Source organism: Acomys minous, assembly GCF_964271855.1.
Source record: "Acomys minous genome assembly, chromosome: 14".
Taxonomy (NCBI): domain Eukaryota; kingdom Metazoa; phylum Chordata; class Mammalia; order Rodentia; family Muridae; genus Acomys; species Acomys minous.
The window spans coordinates 72,877,958-72,902,180 of record NC_140496.1 but is presented as its reverse complement, the minus strand read 5'-3'; the positions used below and the strand labels follow the sequence as shown (position 1 = coordinate 72,902,180).

At 42.9% G+C, this 24,223-nt stretch overlaps 1 protein-coding gene across 1 annotated transcript in view; it reads left to right on the top strand.

Annotated features, from left to right (window-relative positions):
- Positions 1 to 5,030: 5,030 nt before the first annotated feature.
- PALMD (palmdelphin) overlaps positions 5,031 to 24,223 on the top strand; it is a 49,135-nt gene continuing 29,942 nt past the window's right edge. The window contains exons 1-2 of the mRNA XM_084756352.1: positions 5,031 to 5,511; positions 20,867 to 20,947. Coding sequence (XP_084612478.1) covers positions 5,467 to 5,511; positions 20,867 to 20,947 — 126 coding nt within the window. The 5' untranslated portion in view covers positions 5,031 to 5,466. The remainder of the gene's footprint in view (positions 5,512 to 20,866; positions 20,948 to 24,223) is intronic.

Below are 24,223 nucleotides of genomic sequence, written 5' to 3'. Positions count from 1 at the left end.
ACACTTACTACTATCATCTTGGACCAAACCATCATCTCCCACACAACTGCCTCCTAACTACCATCTCATCATCCATATTTCAAAGACTCCGTTACTGAAAATCATTGGTTGCTGCTCATTCCACAGAGAGTGGAAACTGTAGCCTTTACCATGGCTTACAAGGTTCTACATGGATTGAGGAATACTATGGGCCAGCTACATCACCTGTCATTATCCTTCCCTTGGTGCTCACCTTGAATGACACTAGACTGATGCTACAGCATGCTAGCAGTAGGGCCTCTGCATGGACTTTTCCTCGATATGTTCTTGCCCTTGGTACCGTCATGGCTAACTCCTACTTCCCCTTAAGGTCTTATTCAAATGTTCCCCTATTATCTAAGCTATCATAACTACCCAGTTCTAAACTGAAGTCTTCATCCTCCTCCATGCTCTTTTCTCTATAGCAATATCACTATTTCATGAAAAAGCATCTCTCCTGCACATCAAATAGAGAAGCCTGAGTGGGTGAGAGTCCTTTGCTGCTCTCTAAACTCTTTCTCTGTGTTTGCATCTAAGCCATGCTTTCCAATGGCTACTCTCATCCAGTCATTGACTATGGCAGAAACACTAACATGAGCTGGTTTCTGAAGGACATTGGACTACTCTGATAGCTGACCTTGGCTCTAGGACTCTCTAGCAACATGGCCAATGCCCCTTTGGCAGGACTGCAAAATCGACGGCTCCCATACAATCTTCCATCTCCCTTCCACTCAGATTCCTAAACTCTTCCAGCTTATCTCTCAGCATTCCTGCATATATTCATTTTTCATAATAAAGTTTTGCCTATATAGCTTTCTTGGCATTTGATTCTCAGAAGACCCAGAATAATACAACACCCATATATATTGAATATTGTATTTGGTTTTTATTGCTTACTAGAATTTAAATTTCTAGAAAAGAAGAATTTGGTTTATTTAAGAATCCCAAATCACCTTGCTAACACAGTAGTACCTGACAGGCACTTCAGTAAATACAGGATGAATGACTGAAAGTTCTTTTAAAAATATTATCAGTTTTAACACTATAAATTATGTGAATGAATAAACATTGTACCCCTCAGCTCTCTCCTAAATTTCTTTGGTTTGCCTCCCCACCCTCCCTAGAAAAATCTTTGTTTTCATACAGCAGGAATGAGATTTGGGTGATAAATTGGTTTTAGGAAAAGATCCAGATTATTAATTGGATGGCTTCCCATTAGTTTTGGCAAACAAATGCAGAATTCTGACCGAACTATTCACCCGCTTTGTCAACCTTAACATCAGTCAGGATCTGCAAATAAATAAAATCAAAAGCTTTGAAGATTTGATTTGATTTCTTTTTTAGTTTAAACATTCATCCAATAATAAACAAATTTGATCGCTGCCTAATTCAGGTTCTTACTCTCTACCCCTAAATGTCTCTTGAGAATGGAAGAACAGAGCGTCCTAGAAACTTACAAGAAGAACATTATGATGGGTGGATCTGGGCCCAGGGGTCCTGCTCAAACTATGACACCAGCCAATGATAATACATGCAGTAAACTTTGAACCCCTACCCAGATCTAGCCAATGAACAGGACATTCTCCACAGTTGAGTGGAGAGTGGGGTCTGACTTTCACACGAACTCTGGTGCCCCATATTTGACCATGTCCCCTGGATGGGGAGGCCTGGTGGCACTCAGAGGAAGGATATCAGGTTACCAAGAAGACACTTGATACCCTATGCGCATATAAAGGGGGAGGAAGTCCCCCTCAGTCACAGTCATAGGGGAGGGGAGTAGGGGAAAATGGGAGGGAGGAAGGAATGGGAGGATACAAGGGATGGGATAACAATTGAGATGTAATATGAATGAATTAATAAAATATATTTTTTAAAAAGAGAGAATAGAAGAACAAAGAACATCTTTTCTCAAGTATGATTTCAGAGTTTTTAAAAATACTTTTTTAATCACATGTGTGAGGGAAGTGCACATGAGTTCAGGTGCCTGCAGAAGCCCATAGTGTCAAACCACTGGATTTGCAGTTACAGGCTATTGTGTGGCCCTGACTTGGGTACTGGGAATCAAACTCAGGTCCTTTGGAAGAACAAGATATGTCCATAGCCTCTGAGGCATCTCTCCAGTACCCGGACTCTTTTTTATTTTAATTTTTTAAACTTAGCTTACAAAGTAATGTATTTCCATACAAGGTCTTCATGCCTAATTTATTTTGATTTGTTCCCCAAATCTCGCTCCCTGCTCCCCATCTCTCTGACCCTTCCTTCTTTATAGTGCCCTTTCTTTCCCAGTATTCTCCCGTTCCACTTACCTGGATTTTCTTCCCCTTTCTTCACATGGGACCTGTATGGTTTGAGTAAGAATGGCCCCCATCGACTTGTATATTTAAACACCAGGTCTGAAGTGGGTGAACTATTTTAGGAAGGAGTAAGAGGTGTGGCCTTGTTGGAGGAGGTGTGTCACTGGAGTTGGGCTTTGAGGTTTTAAAAACCCACATCAGTCCCAGTCTTACTCTGTCTGCCTACAGACTACGAATAAGGTGTAAGCTCTCAGCTGCTACTCTAGCACCATGTCTGCCTGCTGCTGTGTTCCCCACCACCCTCTGAAACTGTAAGCAAACCCCCAATAAATCTTTTCTAAATTGCCTTGGCCTTGGTATCTATTCTCAGCCATAGAGCAGGAACTAAGACAAGACCCTTTCTATTTTCCTCATGCTTAGCCATACTAACTCCCATCTGTATTTATACATATTTAACAGCTAAAGGTCAACATTCCCATGTAAAAGAAAGAACATACAGTTTTCTACCTATTTTCCTGCAAATTTCATAACTTTGTTTTTCTTTGTAGCTGAATAAAATGCCACATTTTCTTTATTTATCCTCTGTTGACAGACTTGTAAACTGATTCCATTTCCTTGCTACTGTGAAAAGAATTGCATTAAGTGGTGGCACTTGTCTTTGATCCCAGCACTTGGGAGGCAGAGGCAGGCAGATCACTGTGAGTTCGAGGCCAGCCTGGTCTACAAAGCAAATCTAGGACAGCCAAGGTTACACAGGGAAACCCTGTCTCAAAAACAACAACAATAACAACAACAAAAGTACGGATATGCAAGTGTCTTAATGATAGAATCTAGTCTACTTTGAGTATATTCCCAGGAGTGGAATAGCCAGATCATATGATAGTCCTATTTATTTATTTTTACAAAGCTCCACACTGATTTCTACTGTAGCTACACTAGTTTACTCCCACCAACAGTGTGAAATGGATTTTCGTCTTCCCCACATCTTTAACAGATGTTGTCATTTGTTTTCCTGATGGTGGCCATCCTTACTGCTTTAATTTGTATTTCTCTGATGGCAAAAGATGTTGAACACTGTTTCAGCCACTGGCTGGCCATTTCTATCTCTTCTTTTGAATTATATTTTTTCTTCTGTTTTGTTGAGGTCATCGGCCCATTGATCAATTGTCAATTTCATTCCTTTGGTGTCTAATTTTTGCTCTTCTTTCTGTGTTCTAGATACTAAGCCCTTTGTGATTTCAGATTCTTGAAAGTGATAAGCCTCCTCTTCAGGTAACTGACTCGAGATGTGGCCTCTGTGGTTGGGGAGATTCAAATAAAAGTATGAAGCAATCTTATTTTATTAATAATGTCTATAAGTTTCTCCAGAAAAGAATAATACAGGATTCTACCTAAGTTTTTCCACCCATCTGCAAGCATCCTGGGAGCTTGATGGAGGAGGATACTGAGGTCCAACTCCCTCATAAAGATCGATTTAACCTTCAGCCCTGTCTGTCTCTTTGCCCTGTGTCCTTGGGCATTGCTTACTGGATGGCTGTTACAAAGTCAGACAGCTGGCATCCCCGTCCTGGCTTTGCTACTTGTTAGCCATGTGGCAAATGATCTCCCCAAGCCTGCTGCCTCATTTTAAAATAGGAATAACAGCACCTACCACTCAACACCTCTAAGATAAATAAGATGAAGTGCATTTGTGTATGGACAAATATTAGCTGCTACTATTACCAATATGAGAAACTCAAAGAAATGTAAGCCATGTATTCAGTGTTGTACTTGTCCGGTTTACCTCTCCAGCTGAATGGTGATATTGTAGGGCTGACAGCATCTAAACACATAATAATGTGGTGGATGGTAATTGGGGTTGACCGCATCAAAATGCACTTAAAGAATAGGTAGGAAAAAGAAAAAAAAAAGTCCATTGCTGAGCTTCCTGGTCTCTGCTTTGACCTGAGTTTCACTGAGCTTCACTGCCTTCCTCTAAAGGGGAGGAAGTGAGCACCCAGAATGCCTGGGCACTCTTTCACAGGCTCCCTCCTTTCTCTTGCATAACTGCTAAGGTCAAAATGTGCACCTTCCCGAAATGAAGATCGTCATTTTTGAGTGGCATCCAAAAAAGGTGCCGCATTCCCCAGGCATCTGAGGATGGCACCGAGTGCTCCCAGAGAGCCAACTTTTTAGTATCAGCACCTTAACACTTCTGATTTTTGAAAGACCTAAGATTCCAAGGTCTGTGACAGAAGGCTTGAGGTAGGACTCAGAGGTGGGTGCTGAGCTTCATGCAAACACTCTACTGTAAGAATTCTTGGGTAACTACAGGAGCCATCATGACACCTAAAGCCAAGCAGAGGGAGAGGGAGGATGGCAAGCAAATGACTTGGCACTTTTGCCCCAGTCAGTCTCTATCTCTCTGTCTCTGTCTGTCTCTGTCTCTCTGTCGCTGTCTCTGTCTGTCTCTGTGTCTCTGTCTCTGCGTCTCTCTGTGTCTCTCTGTGTCTCTGTCTCCTCTCTCTCTCCCCCCCCTCTTTCTTTCTCTCTCTCTCTCTCTCTCTCTCTCTCTCTCTCTCTCTCTCTCTCTCTCCCTCCCTCCCTCCCTCCCTCCCTCCCTCTCTCTCTCTCTCTCTCTCTCTCTCTCTCTCTCCCCCCCCCCCTCACTGTGTGTGTGATCCTGTGATCTCTGGGGCCAGAGTGAGGTAAACTAAGTGAGGTAACATTAAACACAGACTCACAGGAACACGGGCTGCTCAGACACTCAGCACGACAGTTCCCTGAGCCACTCCTGGAAAATAATGACTTGGATAAGGAACAGTTAATAAGAAAATGTGCCTTGCTAACCGTGCACAGTACAACAAAGAGCTGGCAGCCCCTGAAGGAAAAGGGCTTGTGCCGCTGCCGTTCAAACTTGTCAGTCAACCCGTGCCAGCAGCCGCAGCGTCTGCCTCCCCAGCACACCCTCATTACATGTGTCTGGCCTCATCTGTGCGTCCTCGGCTCAGAGACGCTCCTGACAAGTCGGGGATCTCTTCCTTTCTCGCTGGTGCAAAGAGCGGATTTCTCTCCTGTCTCTTCTGTCACCTCCACCTCCTCGCCCCCTAGGAGGCACCTTGATTTATGGTAGCTTGGGACTTCCTTCAGCGGCTGCCTGTCCTTGACTTTTAGAATGGAAGAAGCTGAGCTGGTGAAGGGAAGACTCCAGGCCATCACAGTAAGTCTGCATGCGGGTTTTAAGTGATTAAGGTGGTGCCTTAGAGGAACCGCACCATTGCTGGCTGTCCTTGTCTCCTCACAAGTGGAAAAACAGAAGTGTCACCCTTCATGGGCTCCGTCGGGTCTGTTTCTCTTAACCCTTGTGACCCTCCACGACTCTGGGTTTCAAACGCTGAGATAAAGGGGGATGTTTCTAGATTTTACAGATGGTGTTTGCGTTTTAAATGGCAATCAAGATTTTTTTTAAGTAGTTTGTAAACTCTCCTTCACTTTCTGTGGACATTAGAAGTACAGTTTTTCCTCCAAGTTCCTTCTATCTGACAAAAAGTTTGAATAGATACCCAACTGGGAAACTTTTCAAAGCAATAAAAATAGCCCCCAAATGTTCATTTTTTGAAAGGGGGAACCAAAGGGAAGAATATGTGAGCGTGTTTTATTTTATTTTATTTTATTTTATTCATAATGTCATAATATATTCCAGAAAACATAACAGAAGTAAAGCAAAGCTTGATATATACTTTAGCGAAGTGTTAACCGAGAGAAAAGTAGGGAAGGCACACATCAGAGTAAGTCTCAGAGATCAGTTTTCCCATGCACACGTAGCCCAAGTAAGATCTCAATAAAAGGAATGCCATGCATGAAATGGATTTGGAAAATATTTCCCCTAATGCCAGGAAGAAAACTCGTACATTTTATGTTTGTTCTGGGAAAGAATCAAAGCAATAAATAAATTACTTCTCTTTCTCATTTGCTTTCCAATGTTGTGTCTGGCAGTAACCTGGAAGTCCCTGACCTCACCACCTGTCATCATCATTAGTGAAACTTTTGATAGCTTTTTTTTTTTTTTTGAGGAAAAGCAACAGTGAAAATCCATACCCCTGTGTGTCACATTTTCTACCATTGAAATTAACTGTCAAAAACGAAGTAAATGCTTTTTGGAAAAACTTATACTAAATCAAGGTAGGTAGGACATTATTCAACTTTTTGAGCTTCAAAATCTCACAATTAATTGTTTGTTCATTTGTTTTTAACTAAGTGAATATTGTGAGGTGTTTTTTTTTCCTGCCCAGAAAGGATTTAATAAATAAAAGAAATATTTTCATTACCAGTGAAAAGAGGCCAAAGGGTCCACTGATAAGACTGGGCACCTTTCTATAGATAGCACTTTTAAATTTCTGAATTCTAATTACTGTATTTTTTTTTCCTTTCACCAAAACACCTTGGTCTGGATTTTATTTTAAATTTGTTTTGTTGTTGAACCCAGCCACAGCTTCAGCTGTCCTCCTTGAAGGGACAGGAACTCCACTGTGCTCTGTTGATCTTGGCATGGCCTTTCATGTTACAGCTGCTGGCTAAAGGTTACTTCACTGTAATGTGTGACTTGTTCAGAACTAGGTTCCATCTTTCTCCTCATAGCTTACAGCTCCTGAAGAACCAAATGAAACAATGTACTAAGTGAAGCGCACACATAGACCTGCTTCTGCATCTATGCTGTTGAACTGGGAAACATCTCATGGTCAGGCTTTGTTACGTATGGTTTGTAGCTTGGACCATTTAGCGAATAGGACATGGTCCAAACAGATGGCTGTTATTCAGAAAGCCAGGGAATTTTTCATTGAGGGTTCAAATGCAATTAAAAATAGAAGGATGGTCAAAATGGCTTTAAGGGAATTGCGTAGGTAGGTAGGTTCCTGAATATAGAGATTTTTTTATTATTAAAAATAATAAAAATTTCAAATTATCTCACGAGCCTAAACATATCTTATTAGAGTTAATTAAGTCTTTGAAGTAAGGTCACCAAATTTAGCTTGAAAGGAAAATTCTTGCTTAAAGCCTGTAGGGTAAGAACTGGCAAAAAGTTTATAGGAATGAATTTCCATTAGCCTATACCTCACAGGGCACAGACACAGTTGTCACCACCTAGAGGGGAAACGCAGCAGTGCCGTGTCCATGGAAACAACACAACGGCTTTCCTCTTGGACACCCTGGGAAATGCCAGCTCTCTCCACCCTGGCCTTGCCCAGGAAGCCACCTCAACTCTTCTTTCTTCCTACGAAAAGAAAATGCACAGTACCCAAGGAACGCTCAAGAATTGTCTCGTTTTTGAAAGGCATTAAGATTGCCGGACTGTGATCTAGACAAGAACTCAGAGATAATCACTTAACTGCCCTCCCACACTGAAGTAACTTTTATGTATGTCAGTGACAACAACAGAACTCTCGATTCCCTAAGACACAGCCACACACAGACTTCAGCGTGGAAGGACAAAACACAACAAACTTTGGCAGTGCCAGGGCTGATTTTTTTTTTAATTGAATTATGATCCTCTAACTTATAGTAATAAAAATAAACATATTGTCTTATCTTCGTTCCTTTGGAAATGTTGGAAAATACAGCACCTAATACAGAAGTACTCAAATGGAGGTGCTCCTAGAGCTTAGCTATCTGGAGATTATAGACTTGTGAACACAGGGTGTTTCTGGGAAAGGTTCCGATGAATTCTGAGCGCTGATGTCAACTGCAGAGAACAGACCTGATTAGGAGATGAGAGATAACGCATTAACTGCTTTGTCTCTTCTTACTTAAAGGCTTTAACTTTGATGGCTACAGCTATGCCTGTCAACTCATATGCTCACGCCTGTATACAATTTACGATTATATACTGAGTCTCATGCATTTAAACTGAAAGTTCTATGAAGAAACTCTGGGCTGTCAGAGGGGAAAACGGAAGAGGGCTGCAGTTGTTGGTGGAGCGGTTTGGGAGGTGGGCCTCCCAAAGAGGGCAACACACCTGGCCACAGGCGTGAAGGCGGCGGCAGGCTCTGGCAGGAAGTTAAACCGCAGTAGGGCTCCGAAGCCGGAGCACCTGCCGAGGCCTCCCTCCATTTGGCAAGGGGCCGCAGAAAGGCCTGACCTTGCAATCTCCGCGTCAGAGCCAGCTCTGCGGGCCAAAGCTGCCCATGACGCAAAACAATAAGGCTCTCTCACATTTCCCTGGATCCACTCCCTATTTCTTTCCACTCCCAGCGAATATTTTCTTGACTTGTAAATATAGGGGATTTAGGAGGCACGAAGTTCTTGCATAAAACAGAGGAAATCTCCCAATTTTAAAAAAAAGGCATATTAAAATCATAACTTGCTAGTAATCCCCGATACCTCTTTAGCTCACTGTTCCTGTCCGTGGGCACTCTCACTCACACTGTTCTGTTTTTGTCAATATTTGAGAATCATCCAACCGTCAGTAAAGTAACTGGTCATCCAAAAGCCGACTTCCTGTTGAAATGTGAGGGCACCACAAGCAACATGGAAGGACCCAATATTTGAGATTTTAAAGTAATGGCACCAAAAAATACTAAAATTAGAACTGGGCCCACTGCCTCCTGTGACTTCACAGGCCACATGACCCAGAAATCATTAATATCTGTGTGTTCCAGGCCCAGCGTATCCACCTCCCTGCTCACTCTACCTATGCAAATGAAACAGTGACACCCAGAGCAAGCCAACTTGGTTCCTGACGAGCTGTATACACCTCTTCATTGTGCCTGGGCCACTATATTGCGTAGGTTTGAAGACTCGGTTTTGATAGGAGTGTGTCATGCGCCACTGTTAAGCATACAGCTGAGTTAAGACATAGACACAAAGACAACTTCCGGTTTGTTGGACGTGTGAAGACAGGCCCTATGCCAGAGTCTTTGAACAATGCAGCCCTGCCGTTCTTCACGGTGCTGGACCAAGATGACATGTTTCTTCCACAGAAGGAGAGGTTTCCTCCAACAATGTCCCAGGCACTGTTTGTTTGCCAAACATAACAGCCCACCCATATGGGAGGTCATGGGATGATGTACAATAATCCTGATAGCTCATTGAGGAAACTGTTTCTTGATAGTGAGAAGATTTTTTTTCCAATGTGCTACCAACTGATAAAGCTGCTGTGTTAGATCTGCTATTGACAGGATTTTCTGGACCTCGGTGGATAGCCTAAAGAAAAATGTATCTTTAGAAAACTATGATTAAAACAAACTCTAGTCTTAGTGTTTAACTACAGTCTAAACAAATGTTGCATATTTCGGTGCTAATATTGAAACAGATTTCCACTTTCCCATCTCCAATTCTCAAACAATATTTATGATGAGCAATTCAGGTGGGGCAAGAAAAATCCTTGGCGGATAGTCACTGAACCATGTTTTCTCTTTCTTATCCTTTCCTTTCCTTTCTTTTTCTTTTTCTTCTTCTTCCTCTTCTTCCTCTTCTTCTTCTTCTTTTTCTTCTTTTTGTTTGTTTGTTCATTTTTTAAGATAGGGTTTCCTTGTGTAGTCTTGGCTGTCCTAGAACTAGCTCTGTAGACCAGGCTGGCCTCAAGCTCATAGAAATCCACCTGCCTCTGCCTCCCGAGTGCTGGGATTAAAGGTGTGTACCATGACCATTCAGCTTGAATCATGTTTTCGAACACAAATTATTTCTCTACCACCTGCAGTCTCCTCTCACCTTCCCCAATCTGCCATGAGTAGAAGTGGGCAGAGACTCCAGTGCCATCTTAGAAACACTTGGTACCCTTTTTTACAAAGGTTTGAAGGACTCAAAGTGAATTCTCGGAGTGTACACTGTTCCAACCTCCATTACCTCCTCCCTGCCTTCCCCCCCACCACCACCACCACCACCACAGCCATTGCAGTCATTTCCTCCCTGCCAGGACTGATTAAAGCCAGGATATCTTTGCATTTTTCTGCTACCTCAACAATTAACTCAACAGTAGCTGATATACCAGAATAATAACATTAGGAGGAAGAGGAGGATAAATGAGTGAATGAATGGACAAATACAGTCCAAGCTGTGAAGGGGTGGGGCAAGCTGATCATGGGGCCTACTGATAGATTTTTTTTTCCACTGAAGACCCAGCCAATTTTACCATAGCCTCTTAGTAATTCAGGAGCTTGTTTGCATATCATTGTTTGATGTCATTGTTCGTTAGCATAAACCAGAAAGGATAGACAGAGGAATGAAAGAGCACAGCCCTAAAAGATTAGACCGTGCTTTAAGGTTAGAGAAGGAGGTTAAATTTGGAGAATGCAATGAGGTTTGGGAAACTGGAGCTTTTGAACTCATTCTGTAAGTAGTGGTAACAGCCCAGAGCCCTACTGCCATGGCTGACTTAAGAATGGAGGTGCAGGGCTGGAGAGATGGCTCAGTGGTTAAGAGCACCGCCTGCTCTTCCAGAGGTCCTGAGGTCAATTCCCCAGCAACCACATGGTGGCTCACAACCATCTATAATGTGATCAGATGCCCTCTTCTGCAGATAAAGCACTCATATACAATAAATAAATCAATTTTAAAAAAAAAGAATGGAGGTGCAGAGGCTGGAAAGATGGCTCAGCAGTCAAGAGTACTGGCTGCTCTTTCAGAGGACTTACGTTGGCTTGTCAGCACCCATATGGTGGCTCACAACTATCCTTAAGTCCATTTCCAGTGGATCCAATGCCCTCTTCTAGGCCCTGCAGGCACTACACACATGGTACACAGACAATCACACAAGCAGAAACACCCATACACATTTTTAAAGATACAAAAGTAAACATAAGTAAAAATAAGATAAAAATCAATCCGTCTTATTTTTACGGTAAGAAGAAATAAGGTTCCTGAGCCACATGCAGAGATCATAGGACCCAGAAATCAGTGGTTTCTTTCTCCACATTCTCATCCTCTGTATTCATGTCCTCAGCCAGAACTTCCTGTGTGCGGTGGCTCTGGACACTTTTCCATGTGGGAACAACTCTCTGCATTAACTTGTTCTAGTCCTCCATGGTGGCTCCGGCCACTGAGGCCACACAGTTTTACTTTATGATCTTTCAAGTTTCCTGAAAACATTTTTGATAGTAAAATTTCAGTACATTCCTACTTCATCCTTGACAACTTGATACAGAAAGTTATCTAGGGAGTTTCGTTTTATATGTTTGTTGCACTTATTTTCAGTTTTCTTTCCATCCTCTTGCAAAGCACCGCTTTTAAAAAATACTAAGAGAGTTGATTTCAAGAAGGGAGCTCGGTTAGTAGACACTGGTCTAGGAGGCATGAGGAGCTGACTTTAACCCCCAAAACCCACATTACAAAAGCCCCGTCATAATAGGGTATGCTTGTAATCCTGAGAAAGCAGAGACAAGCTGATGGCACTCACTGGCCAGCCAGCTCTAAGCCAATGAGAGATCTTGTCTCAAAACCCAAAGTGGGTGGAATCTGAGGAATGATTCAGAAGGGCCTCTGGACTTCATACGCACATGAGTACATGTGTGTACACACACACACACACACACACACACACACACACACACACACACTGGCTTCACATTAATATCCCTCTCAGCTAACATTTCCACAAACTTGCAAACCAGTGTGTTTGACTCTTTTGTCACGGCTGTGATAAGATACCTGAGAAGACAGCCAAGGGAAGAGAGACTGATTCCAGCCCTCAGTTTCAGCGGTGTCATCCTCTGATGGTGCTTGTCACCATGCCCATGGGCAGAGCGCCATGATGACAGTGGTATGTAGTGGAAGAGCACAGAGAAAAGAGCAGAGAACCCAAGCAGAGTTTTCCCAGGCGCTACACCCCAGCAGCCTGCTACCTCTAGCTCGGCGCTTCTCAACCTGTGGGTTGCGACCCCTTTGGGGTGTCAAGCGACCCTTTCACAGGGGTGGCCAAAGACCATTGGAAAACACAGATATTTACATTACGATTCATAACAGCAGCAGAATTGCAGTTATGACGGAGCAACCAGAATGAGTTTGTGGTTGAGGGTCCCCACAACATGAGGAACTCTATCACAGGGCCGCAGCATTAAGAAGGCTGAGAACTTTTGACCTAGCTAGTTCCCATCTCCGGAAGCTCCCACCACCTCCTACCCACGTCAGCACCGGAGGCTGAAGACTGAGCAATCACAACCAGAACCCACAAGGTACATTCCCATGTTTACACCATAACAATGAGGCTTTGTGTAAGGGCACGGGAAAACCACAGAATACTAGGTTCCGATGATGTAGCTGTCTTGGTTCCTGGGTCCTTTCACATACAGTACAGATATAAACATGGACCCAACCTTACAGAGATCTGAGGACAGCTAAAAAAATTAATGTGTTTATGTGTTTGCCTGTGTTAGGTGGTTTCTGACACAAACAGTCGGTGTTAGCCATTGTTTGGACTGTCATAATCATTATCTCTGGAGCTTGAAATACTCGAACCACACAGGGGAGACAATGCGAGTTTCAAATATTTTGGTTTGTTCTTTTGTTCTGGAGTGCTGAGGATGAACCAAGACCTCACACATTCTAGGTAAATGACATTAACCTATGTGCTCACCCTAAGCCTTTCTTTTCTTTTCTTTTCTTTTTTTTTTATTTATTCATTATGTATACAATAGTCTGCCAGAATGTATGCCTGTACACCACAATAGGGCACTGGATCGCATTATAGATGGTTGTGAGTCACCATGTGGTTGCTGGGAATTGAACTCAGGACCATTGGAAGAACAGACAGTGCTCTTAACCTCTGAGCCATCTCTCCAGCCCCTCACCTTAAACCTTTGCTTTACAGCATCAAATCCTGCCTCCTGGACATTGCTATCTAAACACAACATGCCTTGTCTAAGTAAAACTCATTCGACAATGTTGCCAGGGAATAGTCAATACATTTTCAGTCTCCAAATATTCATAATTCACTTTTATACCTCTTCCAAAAATTGGGGCATTTGCCGTTTTTGTATCATGTACTATCTTTCACTTTGTCCAAGATTTTGAGGAGATTGCATCATTTTTTACCATCACGTTTATAAGTTTTTCTTCCCTCTGAAATGAAGCCCACCAGAGACAGAAAAACCCAGTGTCTCTGTTAGAGGCCCATGTCCTCTCACGCATCAATTTCTCCTTAGCTACTCATAGTCTGTCCTTTCTAGGACCAAGATTTTCTCTTAAATTAAGACAATGAAAAGAAAATACGAGTGGAACACTCTTATTGTATCTGTCATCTTAATACATGTTACACTCTGTATGTAGTCAGTAGTTTTACTATTTCTATTATTTTTTTAATCACCATAATGCAACACACACCTATTTGTTGGTCTGTGTTTGCCATCTTCATGTCTTCTGAATTTTGCACTATTTATACTATTAAAACGGTTGCCACTATTTTATATTTATTTTTGTTTGTGTGAGGTCATTGGGAAGGTCCCAGCTAGATACTAAACTATTTCATCTGGCTTGTTTTGTTTGATTCATAGCTTTCTTCTCTTCATTTCTGAGATGAGTTTTCATTGTGTTTACATATTTCCAATTACAAATTACCTGTGTCTCATAATCTGTCTTCCCTATTGACATGTTGTTCCTTTTTTCAAGAATTCTTTCCTAATTCTGGTTATCAGGGCCCTGCAGGCTGGGCAAGCACTCTGCCGCTGTGCTATTCTACCAGCTACCTAGAGAATTTTTTAATAGCTTTTTCCAAGAATTCTTTCAGTCGACTTTCACTAAAATTTAGTACACTTCTTTGTGGAGTCAAAATGCGTCTTCAAGAAACGTGTGTTTGCACATGCCTCACTCTCATCTTCAACCAGTTGTGCCTGTTGGTCGTATTTAAATTTAAATAATCAATTGCTACTGTTAGTCTTCTGGTCCCAAGGGTAAAAATAACAGCAAACAGGTCACAAGTGACTCGGCTTCTAGGAGAAAGAGTCTGAAAACGGTTGACTAATCAGATTCTGCCATCGCTCTAACCTGCGCCTCCCGGTTTCTTCTTCAGTTGGTTCAGGAAAACACCACCGATGCTCTTTCTGTCCAATCAGGATCTAGTCAGTCACGGGATGCCTCTTTCCTTACTTTCACCTAACTTTACCTCTGTGATCTCTCTCATTCATGCCTTTCCTTGTCCTGTGGAGACCGTGTTGAGAAGTGAATGGAGCCCAGGCCTGGGAATTCATGGGATCTTCTTACTTACTAAGAAAAGGCTTATTAAGCGAGTATTTGGACCATGGGGGCCATAAATCTCTTACAACTTGCCGTTCCACAGCACAGTTATCATTATCATTTCTTGCTTCTTTTAGTCACGTGACCCAATTCATCGCGTTTCATTATAAATAATATCTGACTGAGTCTAAAACTTGCACATGAAAGTTTTCTATTCCTGAGGCCAAAGAGCTTCACGGGGGCTCTTCCTCAGCCTTCCTTCATGAAAGGACAGTTTTGGCCAAAGGACACACCAAGACCACGTGCTTAGCACAAAGAAGATTTATTTGCCTCAGAAAGGCAAAGAGCAAAGAATGTGAGACAAGGGAGTGAGGGGAGAGAGACTTGTCCCAGAGGGAGAAAGGACTGTCTCTGGATAGAGGAGACAGACATGACCCATAGGCAAATGGCAGCTTATCAAGGAAAAAGAGAAAACCCAGTGTTAGGATGAGACGTTTAATTTTAACTGGGCATCTAATTTTGTGAGCCGGGGCTGGGGTGGGGGCTTTTGATTACTGGACTTCAATACTTTGATAGCTGGACCTTGGTGACCAGCCTCAGGAGGAGAAAGTAGCCAAATAAGGGAATAGACCTTGGTGGCTAGCTTTAGGAACGCAATCTAACAGTTTAGGTAGAGGGAATTGGGGAGAAGGGTAAAAGGCAAAATGTGTCGGCACCGTGTTTGCCACGCTTGCTTCGGCCTGCTAGAGGCCTCCAATTCCCGTCATGCTCTCGTCCAGAGCTTCCCCACCTGCGTCTCTAGCTCACGCTCTTCCTTAATCCAAGCACCTAGCACCTAGCTCTTCCAAGTAGTCCCAAAGCCACCTCACACTCGATGGGAATCCCAAAGTCTTCTCTCCTCCCTGCCGAGTGTCCCTGCTTCCTGTGAATGAATCGGCTCTTCTCTGCGACTTAGCTCTTATCCCACGTGACCTTGCTTCCCCCTCCTCCACGTTTGTTTTTCAGGATCCATTCATTCTGCCTCTTCAGTCCAAGCACTCCCGGTTTGGTTTCCCCTTCAATGTCTCCACCAACTACACCACGAGGCTATGTTCAACTTGTAAAAAAAAATTTTTAACTGTTCTTTTCTCTCTGGAAACGCTTTATTGCTTACTGTCTCAAACATAAAGCTCCAAGGCCCTTGTCGCGGCAATTGAAGCGTCTCCGTTAGCAATCTGGTTTTGCCTGTTATTCTCAGTTTATTACATTCTACTCGCCATATAGAAATTGAGAGTCGATATTTGCTGTTACCAATAATGTCCAGTGGTCCCTATTTCAGACTCTGGCTCACACTGGACTTTTGACCTGAGTGACCTTTCTCCCGGTTCTCTAGTCCCCAGCCACCACTCACCTCGTGCACCCAGGGGTTGTCCCAGAGTCTCTCCGAATCTTGTCAGCTAGAAGCAACCTCTCCCAGTTTCTTCTCAACCTCATAGGGCTTTCCTTTTGCCTTAAGTAATGACTGTCACCTTATTTCTCAGGGGCTGCAGTTTCTTGTAGAAATTATTTTTTTCATGAGAATGTAAAAATATTTTTAAAAAAGTATCTACTTCTGAATCATTTATTCGTTCATTCACTATAATGTGTGTGTCGTGTGTTTATGTGAATGCAGGCATCTTGCATATGCGGAGGTCAGAAGACAATTTTTAGGAATCCGTCCTCTCCTTCCACCTTGTTAAAGCAAGTGTCTCTCTTGTTTCTGTCTCCTATCTCACCGGAGCACTGAAATTACATAAGCATGCTGCCACATCTGGCTTTTTTGTTGTTTTGTTTTTTAAGACAGGGTCTCACTCTATAGCCCTGGATAGCAAGTAATTCATTATGCTGACCTAGCTGTGCTGAAACTCACAGAGATCCACCTACCTCTGCATTAAAGACATGTGCCATCCTACCTGGCCAGGCAGTTTGGGGGTTTGGGGTTTATTGTTGTTGTTGTTCTGTTTTTGTTTTTGTTTGTTTGTTTGTTTTGTGACAGTGTTTTTTCTGTGTAAACCTGACTGTTCTGAAACTCACTATGTATACCAGGCTGACCTCAAAACCACAGAGATCTGCCTGCCTCTGCATCTCAAGTGCCAGGATTAAGGGGGTGCTCCACTATGCCCAGACTAAGTGTTTTGTTTTGTTTTGTTTTGTTTTGTTTTAATGTGTTTTCCGGAGACCCAACTCAGATCATCAGGTTTCCACACCAAATACTTTTATCCACTGAACCATCTTGCCAGTGCCTCCATAGTTTTGAAACACTGCAAAACTTCTACTGTAGTGAATACTGCAGTTGTACATCAGTATCTAAGTATCGGATAAATTAATAATAAAATAACTTAATATAAATTCCGCTTTGAAAAATCAATCATACATGACTATTGTTGATCAATAATTATTCAGCAACATCTCCACAATACATTCTTAGGTAGTATGCTTGCTTCTATGAAGCATGAGATTGGGTAATATCTTTTATACAACATGGACATCAGGACCTTCAGTTGCACAAAATGAGTAGATTAATTTTCAAAATAAGAGGTAGTCTCTTGCAGAATTGGAATTTGTGGCTCTCAACTGCTGAAATGAGCTAAACAAAGCAGTCAAAAGCCAAGGAAGTTGCTCAGTAAACAAAATGTCTAATTGTACACTGATGAAGTAGTCAGCAATAAAAGTCACTCAGAATAGTCACAGTAATAAATGTCTGGCATGCCAACTCACACGCTAGAGAATTTGAGGATTCGGGTGGCTGGGCACATTCATTTGTTTCATGCTAGGTTGGAGAGGATCTAGCTGGCTGGTAACCTCCGGTACAGTAAACCTCCATATAAAACGTAAGGTCGACTCACAGTTTATTTGGCAGTATTGAAACTAAGTCATTCTCAGATTATTTTTTCAGCAATGTTTATATATTACTATCAAGCTTAGCCAAGGAATAATCATCTACTGCTCATTATCACCTTATAAGAAAAAAAAAACCCACTCCTATCTTAAAATAGGAACATGCCTATAACATTATAAAATTACCCACCCCACCTGCCTTGACTGAGGGAAGAGAGGCATCACATTACCTCAAGTGACAAAACACTGACATCCCTAAGCAACACTTGCATAAACCCCGTGTTGCCAAAACATTTAGAAGTCCCGCCTCTACCCGCAGTTTCCACTGCATGATGACTGACCCCAAGAGAAAATCCACAGAGACTAGGGAGGTATCGCTGGCTTCTTCAGCGGTCACTGAATCACACGTCCTGTGCACCTCTCTGTGAGCTACTTCTGGAGAAGGAGGGAGAACATCCCCCACCTCTCACCTCTAGCCCCCACCCCCACCCCCACCCCCACCCCCGACCCACCCGACCCACCCCAGGGAACTTAAGTAATGATGGCTCCCGGCCCTGACTCTGTCCTGAGGCTGCCTCTGAACCTCGGGGATTCAGAGTGCAGAGGACAAAGAGAGACAGTGGGGCTTGCTTAAGGAACGTCCTACTTAATAAATGCTACAGTGACATGGTTAAGAGCTGGTCGCAAGCTGTCCAGCTTCAAATCCTGACTCTGTCTCTTGGTAGTGATTAGAATGTGAAGTTAATCTCCCTCAAACGTCCATTTCCCCTTTTGTAAAAAGACAGCTATCATGGCATGTCTTCGCTACCATAATTTATTTGAAGGAGATAGTGCCTATGAGGCACTTAACACAAGGTTTGGCCAAACAAAATGCAGCTTGTTGGCATTTAAGTGGTCTGCCTCTAGGTTGCTTAGCAACCTCTGACATCATCATCTGCCTCCAGCCACCAGCCACCAGAGGCACCAGATAGAAAAAGGAGGAATCGCCTCTCCTCCCTCTCTCCCTCTCCCTCCCTCCCTCTCTCTCTCTCTCTCTCTCTCTCTCTCTCTCTCTCTCTCTCTCTCCCCCTCCCTCTCTCTCCCCCTCCCTCCCTCCCTCCCTCCCTCTCTCTCTCCCTCCCCCTCCCTCCTTCCCTCCCTCCCTCCCTCTCTCTCCCTCCCTCCCTCTCTCCCTCCCTCCCTCTCTTCCCCCCTCACACCCCCCCTCTCTCTCTGGGGCACCCTCTTTCCTTTTCTCTTTCACTCTTACCATCTCTGGCTCTGCCTGTCTCTACCCTCATGGCCCAGTTAGGTCCTAACTCTTCTCTACTTTACTTCCCTCAAACAAATCTCTCCATATCAGATCTTTTTTTATGTCATTCTATTTATTTTTAGATACTAACACTTCTAATGTTTTTCAATCACAATAGAGAATTGGCCCACAGAGGTTTACAGAATTTTGTGACCAGTGGCTAGATTGCATGTCCCCCACAGAAAAGAAAAACAAACAAAAAACTAAAAAAAAAAAAAAAAAAAAAAATTTAAGTGATTATAAAGGCTCAAGCTTGTTTGTTGCTTAGTTATTTTTTCCCCCAAAGGACTGTTTATGAAATATAAAAAGGCAATGTTGATGAAGTCACGTATTCTTCCTACACACAAAAGGAAGCCCAGCACAACAGCTGGGGAACAGTGTGTTGTTTTCTTCACCGAATGGACCTGAACTAACACATCAAAAACTAAGAGGTTTTAATCTTCAAAGGGACCACATCAGGAAGCTGTGTACTTGTTTCAATAACGCTGCCAAATATTTCCATAATCTTCCTTCTGCGTGAGCTCCTGACTGGGCCTGAGATTTTTTTTTCAGGTGCCCTTGTTGGCAACAAAATTTTATGCACTGAGAGCTTTTAGTTTGCAAGCAGATTTAAGACAAACCCATATGAATAAGATGGCGAATGATATCAGCTCAGGGTTTTGTTGGTTTTTTTTTTCTTTTTATTGAGAAAATAAGAATTTTCCTTTTCCTTTTAACTTGGCTAATCGAATGTATAGATTCCAACCAGTGCATCTCTAAAGCATTTAGGATCGACAGAAGTGCTGGCAGCATGAGCCAGTTGCTTTCTGTATGCATGCTATGTTAGGTAGTTATTTACTGAATATTACTAAGCAGACACCCCTTGAGCACTGAGAACGGTCCCGGGTACTGCTTTGTGCCGTCTTCAGAGCTTATAATGTAGATACTTTCAGTTTTCCCATTTCACAGACAAGGTCATTCAGGTGCCATGGTATTTTGCCTAATAACATGGAGCAGATAAATGGAAGAGTCAGAGGCCAAACCCAGACTTCCTGTTCACTGTGTATGCTGTTTTCTAGAAAACAGAACCTATAAGCAGTAATGAGTCTGCTATTCTGTTGTGGTGTAGGCTGTAAGGTCGCTGATTGGTTGCTTGGTTCTTTGATTCATCCATTGAGGTACTGTGCTGAAATCTGATGGAAAATATATCCTGCTACGAATTATTATTTTTCACCTCAGCTAATGGAGAGTAGTAGTAGCTAAGCCCCCATTGCTTCATTGTCTGCCTGTTACACAAGGAGGAAGCTGCCTCATTTTCTAGTTTCCTCAGTCTCTGAGGATCTGGCCCCAGGCTATCCTGTTTTCTGTATGTGTAGGCCTTTCACCCAGCAATGTCTTCAACCTGTCCCAGAGGCAATCTTCTCTGAACTATTTTCAAAATCCTTCCTTAAAACTCACTTTTTTGTTTGTTTGTTGGTTGGTTGGTTGGTTGGTTGGTTAGTTTGGTTTTGATACAGAGTTTCTCTGTGTAGCCCTGGCTGGCCTGGGCTCACTTTGTAGACCAGGCTGGACTCGAACTCACAGAGCTCTGCTTGCCACCGCCTCCCTGAGTGCTGAGATTACATCTCCCCCAGTTTAGAACTCACCTATTTTTTTGGTTGGTTGGTTATTGATTTGGGTTGTTGTTGTTGTTGTTGTTGTTGTTGTTCAAGACAGGGTTACTCTGTGTAGCCTTGGCTGTCCTAGAACTAACTTTGTAGACAAAGTTGGCCTGGAACTCATAGAGATCTGCCTCTGCCTCCCAAGTGCTGGGATTGAAGGCGTGGACCACCACGCCAGGCTAGAATTCCTGTTTGTTTGTTTGTTTGTTTGTTGTTTGCTTTCATTACTTCACTCCTAACTCTGTTTTACCAAAGGAAGTGAGAAACTTTTCCTCATCATTGAAACACAGTTTTGTGTTATTTTCCCCAAGCTGAATCTTTTTTGTCACTCCGCCACCACCATCACCTACAACTTTTCTCTCCTTTGCTGTAAAGCAACAAGTTTCCAGGGTGGCTTGTCATCAGGGCAACAGTGTATCGCTGTCTATTCCTTCAGATAATGAGGCCTTCCAGATCACAAACCTTTGTAACCTTCTAAAATTAATTATGTGGATCGCTGTGAGTTCAAGGCCAGCCTGGTCTACAAAGCCAGTTCAGGACAGCCAAAGCTACACAGAGAAGGCTACACAGAGAAACCCTGTCTCAAAAAAAAAATTAACTATGCTTCAACTTTTCTTTCATTTCAGGATAAAAGAAAAATACAGGAAGAAATCTCACAGAAACGTCTGAAAATAGAGGAAGAAAAATTGAAACACCAATATCTAAAGGTAACTGTCTGATTTCCATTTTCTTATGGTGGTTTTGTGTTCAAATAGCCTGACCCCAAGCACAAGCCCACCCCCAGTAGAGATGCTTTGGGAGAGAAAAGGCTTCCCTGGTCAGATGAACCACAGGTCTAGTCAGTGGGGAAAAGGCCAGGAGGCCACTGATATTTCTGTGAGATAAATAACCTCTTGGCAAACATGGGGGGAGTTGAAAACATAATTTTACTGCTCCTGTGATTTAAGGAAGAGTTTACAAATCTTCCTGAGTGACCTTGAGAATCTGGCCCTGGTGCAGCCTTGTTTAACATGCCCGGGAAGTGGAGCCAGCTAGGAAGTTCCTTTTGAAATCAATGAAAGGCCAGCCCTTCCCCAGGGGCTGCAGAGCAGACAGTGTCTCGCCTGGTCAAGGATACTTGTGTTCCAAAGCTCCCTGCAATGAGTCCAGTGTTGTTTGCATACCGTTGGGTTTCTATTTTATTTTGTTTGGACAGAACATGAGATCATAACCATAAATAAATCTCCATTTGAAAACTCAGACTTTACGTCTTCCACAGGGTGTGGTCATGTTGTAATTAAAGCACATTGGGTTTCAACATTTTATTACGTAGGTTTTTGGTTTTTTTTTTTTAGTCAGAGAATCCAAGTAAAGGACAAACAGGAGCTCCTTGTGAATAGGCCCAAGCAGGAAACTGTTCTTATCTGGCAGGGCTGCTATCAATAGATCGAACGAATTCTCTCAATGAACAATGCTACACAGTCATAAGATCCCCAAACTTAAACTTGCCAGATTCAGCTAAATCCATTTTTCTAATGGACAAAGCACCGACCTCTGAAAAGGCACATCATTCAGGATTCTGGCTAGCCTCCGACCTCTGCATTCCGTTGACCCCTGTGTTCCCATCAAAGGTGACACTTTCACTATTTAATGGATGGCTGAAAGTCATAGTGAACCTGCTAGCCTCACAAACTATCACACTGAATTTGTGTTGAGTAGGGGACACACTCAAGAAATACAACATGTACACCCAGAAAAAAAATCAACGAAATAAGAACAAAATTTAGCAATTTGAATGAAGTCAGTCAATTCTCGAATAATGTTTGAGACAGGCCACACATGAAGTCCCAACAAGAACATATAATCTTTCCTATTGATGTGCTTTCTGGAGCCAAGGAACATCTTCTAACCCAATCAATGTGTTCACCAAGATTTGGACTGCTTGCTGTCCACTGTGGTACAGATTGTGTACTGTTGCATACAAGTCAACTACTGAAAACCTACCTATGCCTCCTTGCCAGCTGTGCACTCTGTCCCAGGGCCTGCCTGCGCCTAAAGCAATAAATTTTCATATTTTCTGTACAAAGATGTTCTCCACATTCTCTCAAAGACCCAAAAGGGAGGAAGTAACATGTCCTAATTTGAGAAATTAAAGATTAAACCTGGGAAGAAAAGTTAAATGGTAGTGGTTTTATTTAGACTATAAACATTAACTGGGTAATCTGAGATAGTCCAATAAGAATTTTATAAACATGTGGCATTGAAGTAGAGCCTTAGATGATAAGTAGGTTTTATGGAGGTACACATAGGGTCTTTCAGACATGGATGGAAAAACCTACTACTTACAAGGATCTACACAAGACCCTAAAAATATAGCAAAACTTCTCCTGTGCCTTTAAAATAACTGACATATGACTCATGCTGGCATCTGTCCTGTGATGAGCACGCTACAGGGGGCATCGACTGCAGAGGGAATAAGGGCAAAGAGCGGCTATTTCAACATTCTTCTAAGTTTGCAGAAATCGTTGGCTATTCCAACAGAAACCAGGCTCAATTCCAAAACCAGGCTCAAAAATGTGCAAAAGTATTTTAAAAATCAATTTTGAGCTCTTTCACCATGTTACAAAAGTTCCACTGGTGTCTACAGTTACCAGCTTATCTGTACTCCTTTCCACCCAGTTGCCTCAGCTCCCACGACTCTTCACGGCTTCCCTGACTGCAAGCCGGTCCATTGCACCACAGTGGCAGCCAGTAAACAGCACACACATAGGTATCTGCAAGCTCCTCCTCCTACACACACACACACACACAAACACACACACACACACACAAACACACACACACACACAGGGAGAGAGGGGAAGAGAGAGGGAGGGAGGGAGGGAGAGAGAGAGGGAGGGAGGGGGAGGGAGGGAGGGAGAAGGGGGAGACTAGACTGATTGAAGTACTCACGGTGACCATTCATTCGGATACCTGGACCCTCAATGCACACACAAACTTCCATGGACACTTACTTTATTAACATCCTAATCAAACAACTCTGAGATGTGTGTACTGCTGACCTCCTAGCCTGTAATAGCATCCATCAGTAAAAACAAATTACAGTTCATATTGACATTTTTTTTTCTTTTCTGTAATTCCAGTAAGAAAAATTAATTTGTTGCAAGGCAGTTGTTATTGCTGAGTGCAATGTAGTAATGTTTAGGAGACCTTTCTATAAAAACTGACAAGTACAGCTTGCGTGTCACTGTATCACTTGTGTTTTCATTTAGTTACTAGAGATCTTGGTTCTATTACCTGCCTTAGTGGTGATGGTATCAAACCCAGGCCTTCATACACAGTAGGCAAGCAGTCTGCCAGTGAGCAACATCAGACACCCACACAGCTTTTGATTCAGAACTTCAATTGTCATGAAATAGTTAACCTGGTGGTGTTACGAGATCTGGCTCTTCTAGCTTAGTACCATGGTGCTGTGTCACCTGAGTGTTTCTTAGACCAACAGGCAAGTAAGTGGTACTGTCCTTATGGATGATTCATAAAGACTAGAACTTACTGATGCATAAGAATGAATTTGCAGGTAAATAAGACTTAGAGGGTGGCCGGGCGTGGTGGCGCACGCCTTTAATCCCAGCACTCGGGAGGCAGAGGCAGGCGGATCGCTGTGAGTTCGAGGCCAGCCTGGTCTACAGAGCGAGTCCAGGACAGCCAAGGCTACACAGAGAAACCCTGTCTCGAAAAAAAAACGGAAAAAAAAAAAAAAAGACTTAGAGGGTGGAGAAGATGACTCAATTGATTAAGTGCTTGCTGTGGAAGCACAAGGACCTAAGTTGAGATTCTCAGCACACATATCAAGATCCAAACACACCAATGTACACCTGTAATCACACCTCTGAGAAAGTGAAGACAGGGGCTTGCTGTCAACCAGTGTGGCCAAATCAGTGAGGCAAATCCTGTCTCAAAAATAAGATGGAGAGCCAGCAAGATGACTTACCGGGTAAAGCTGC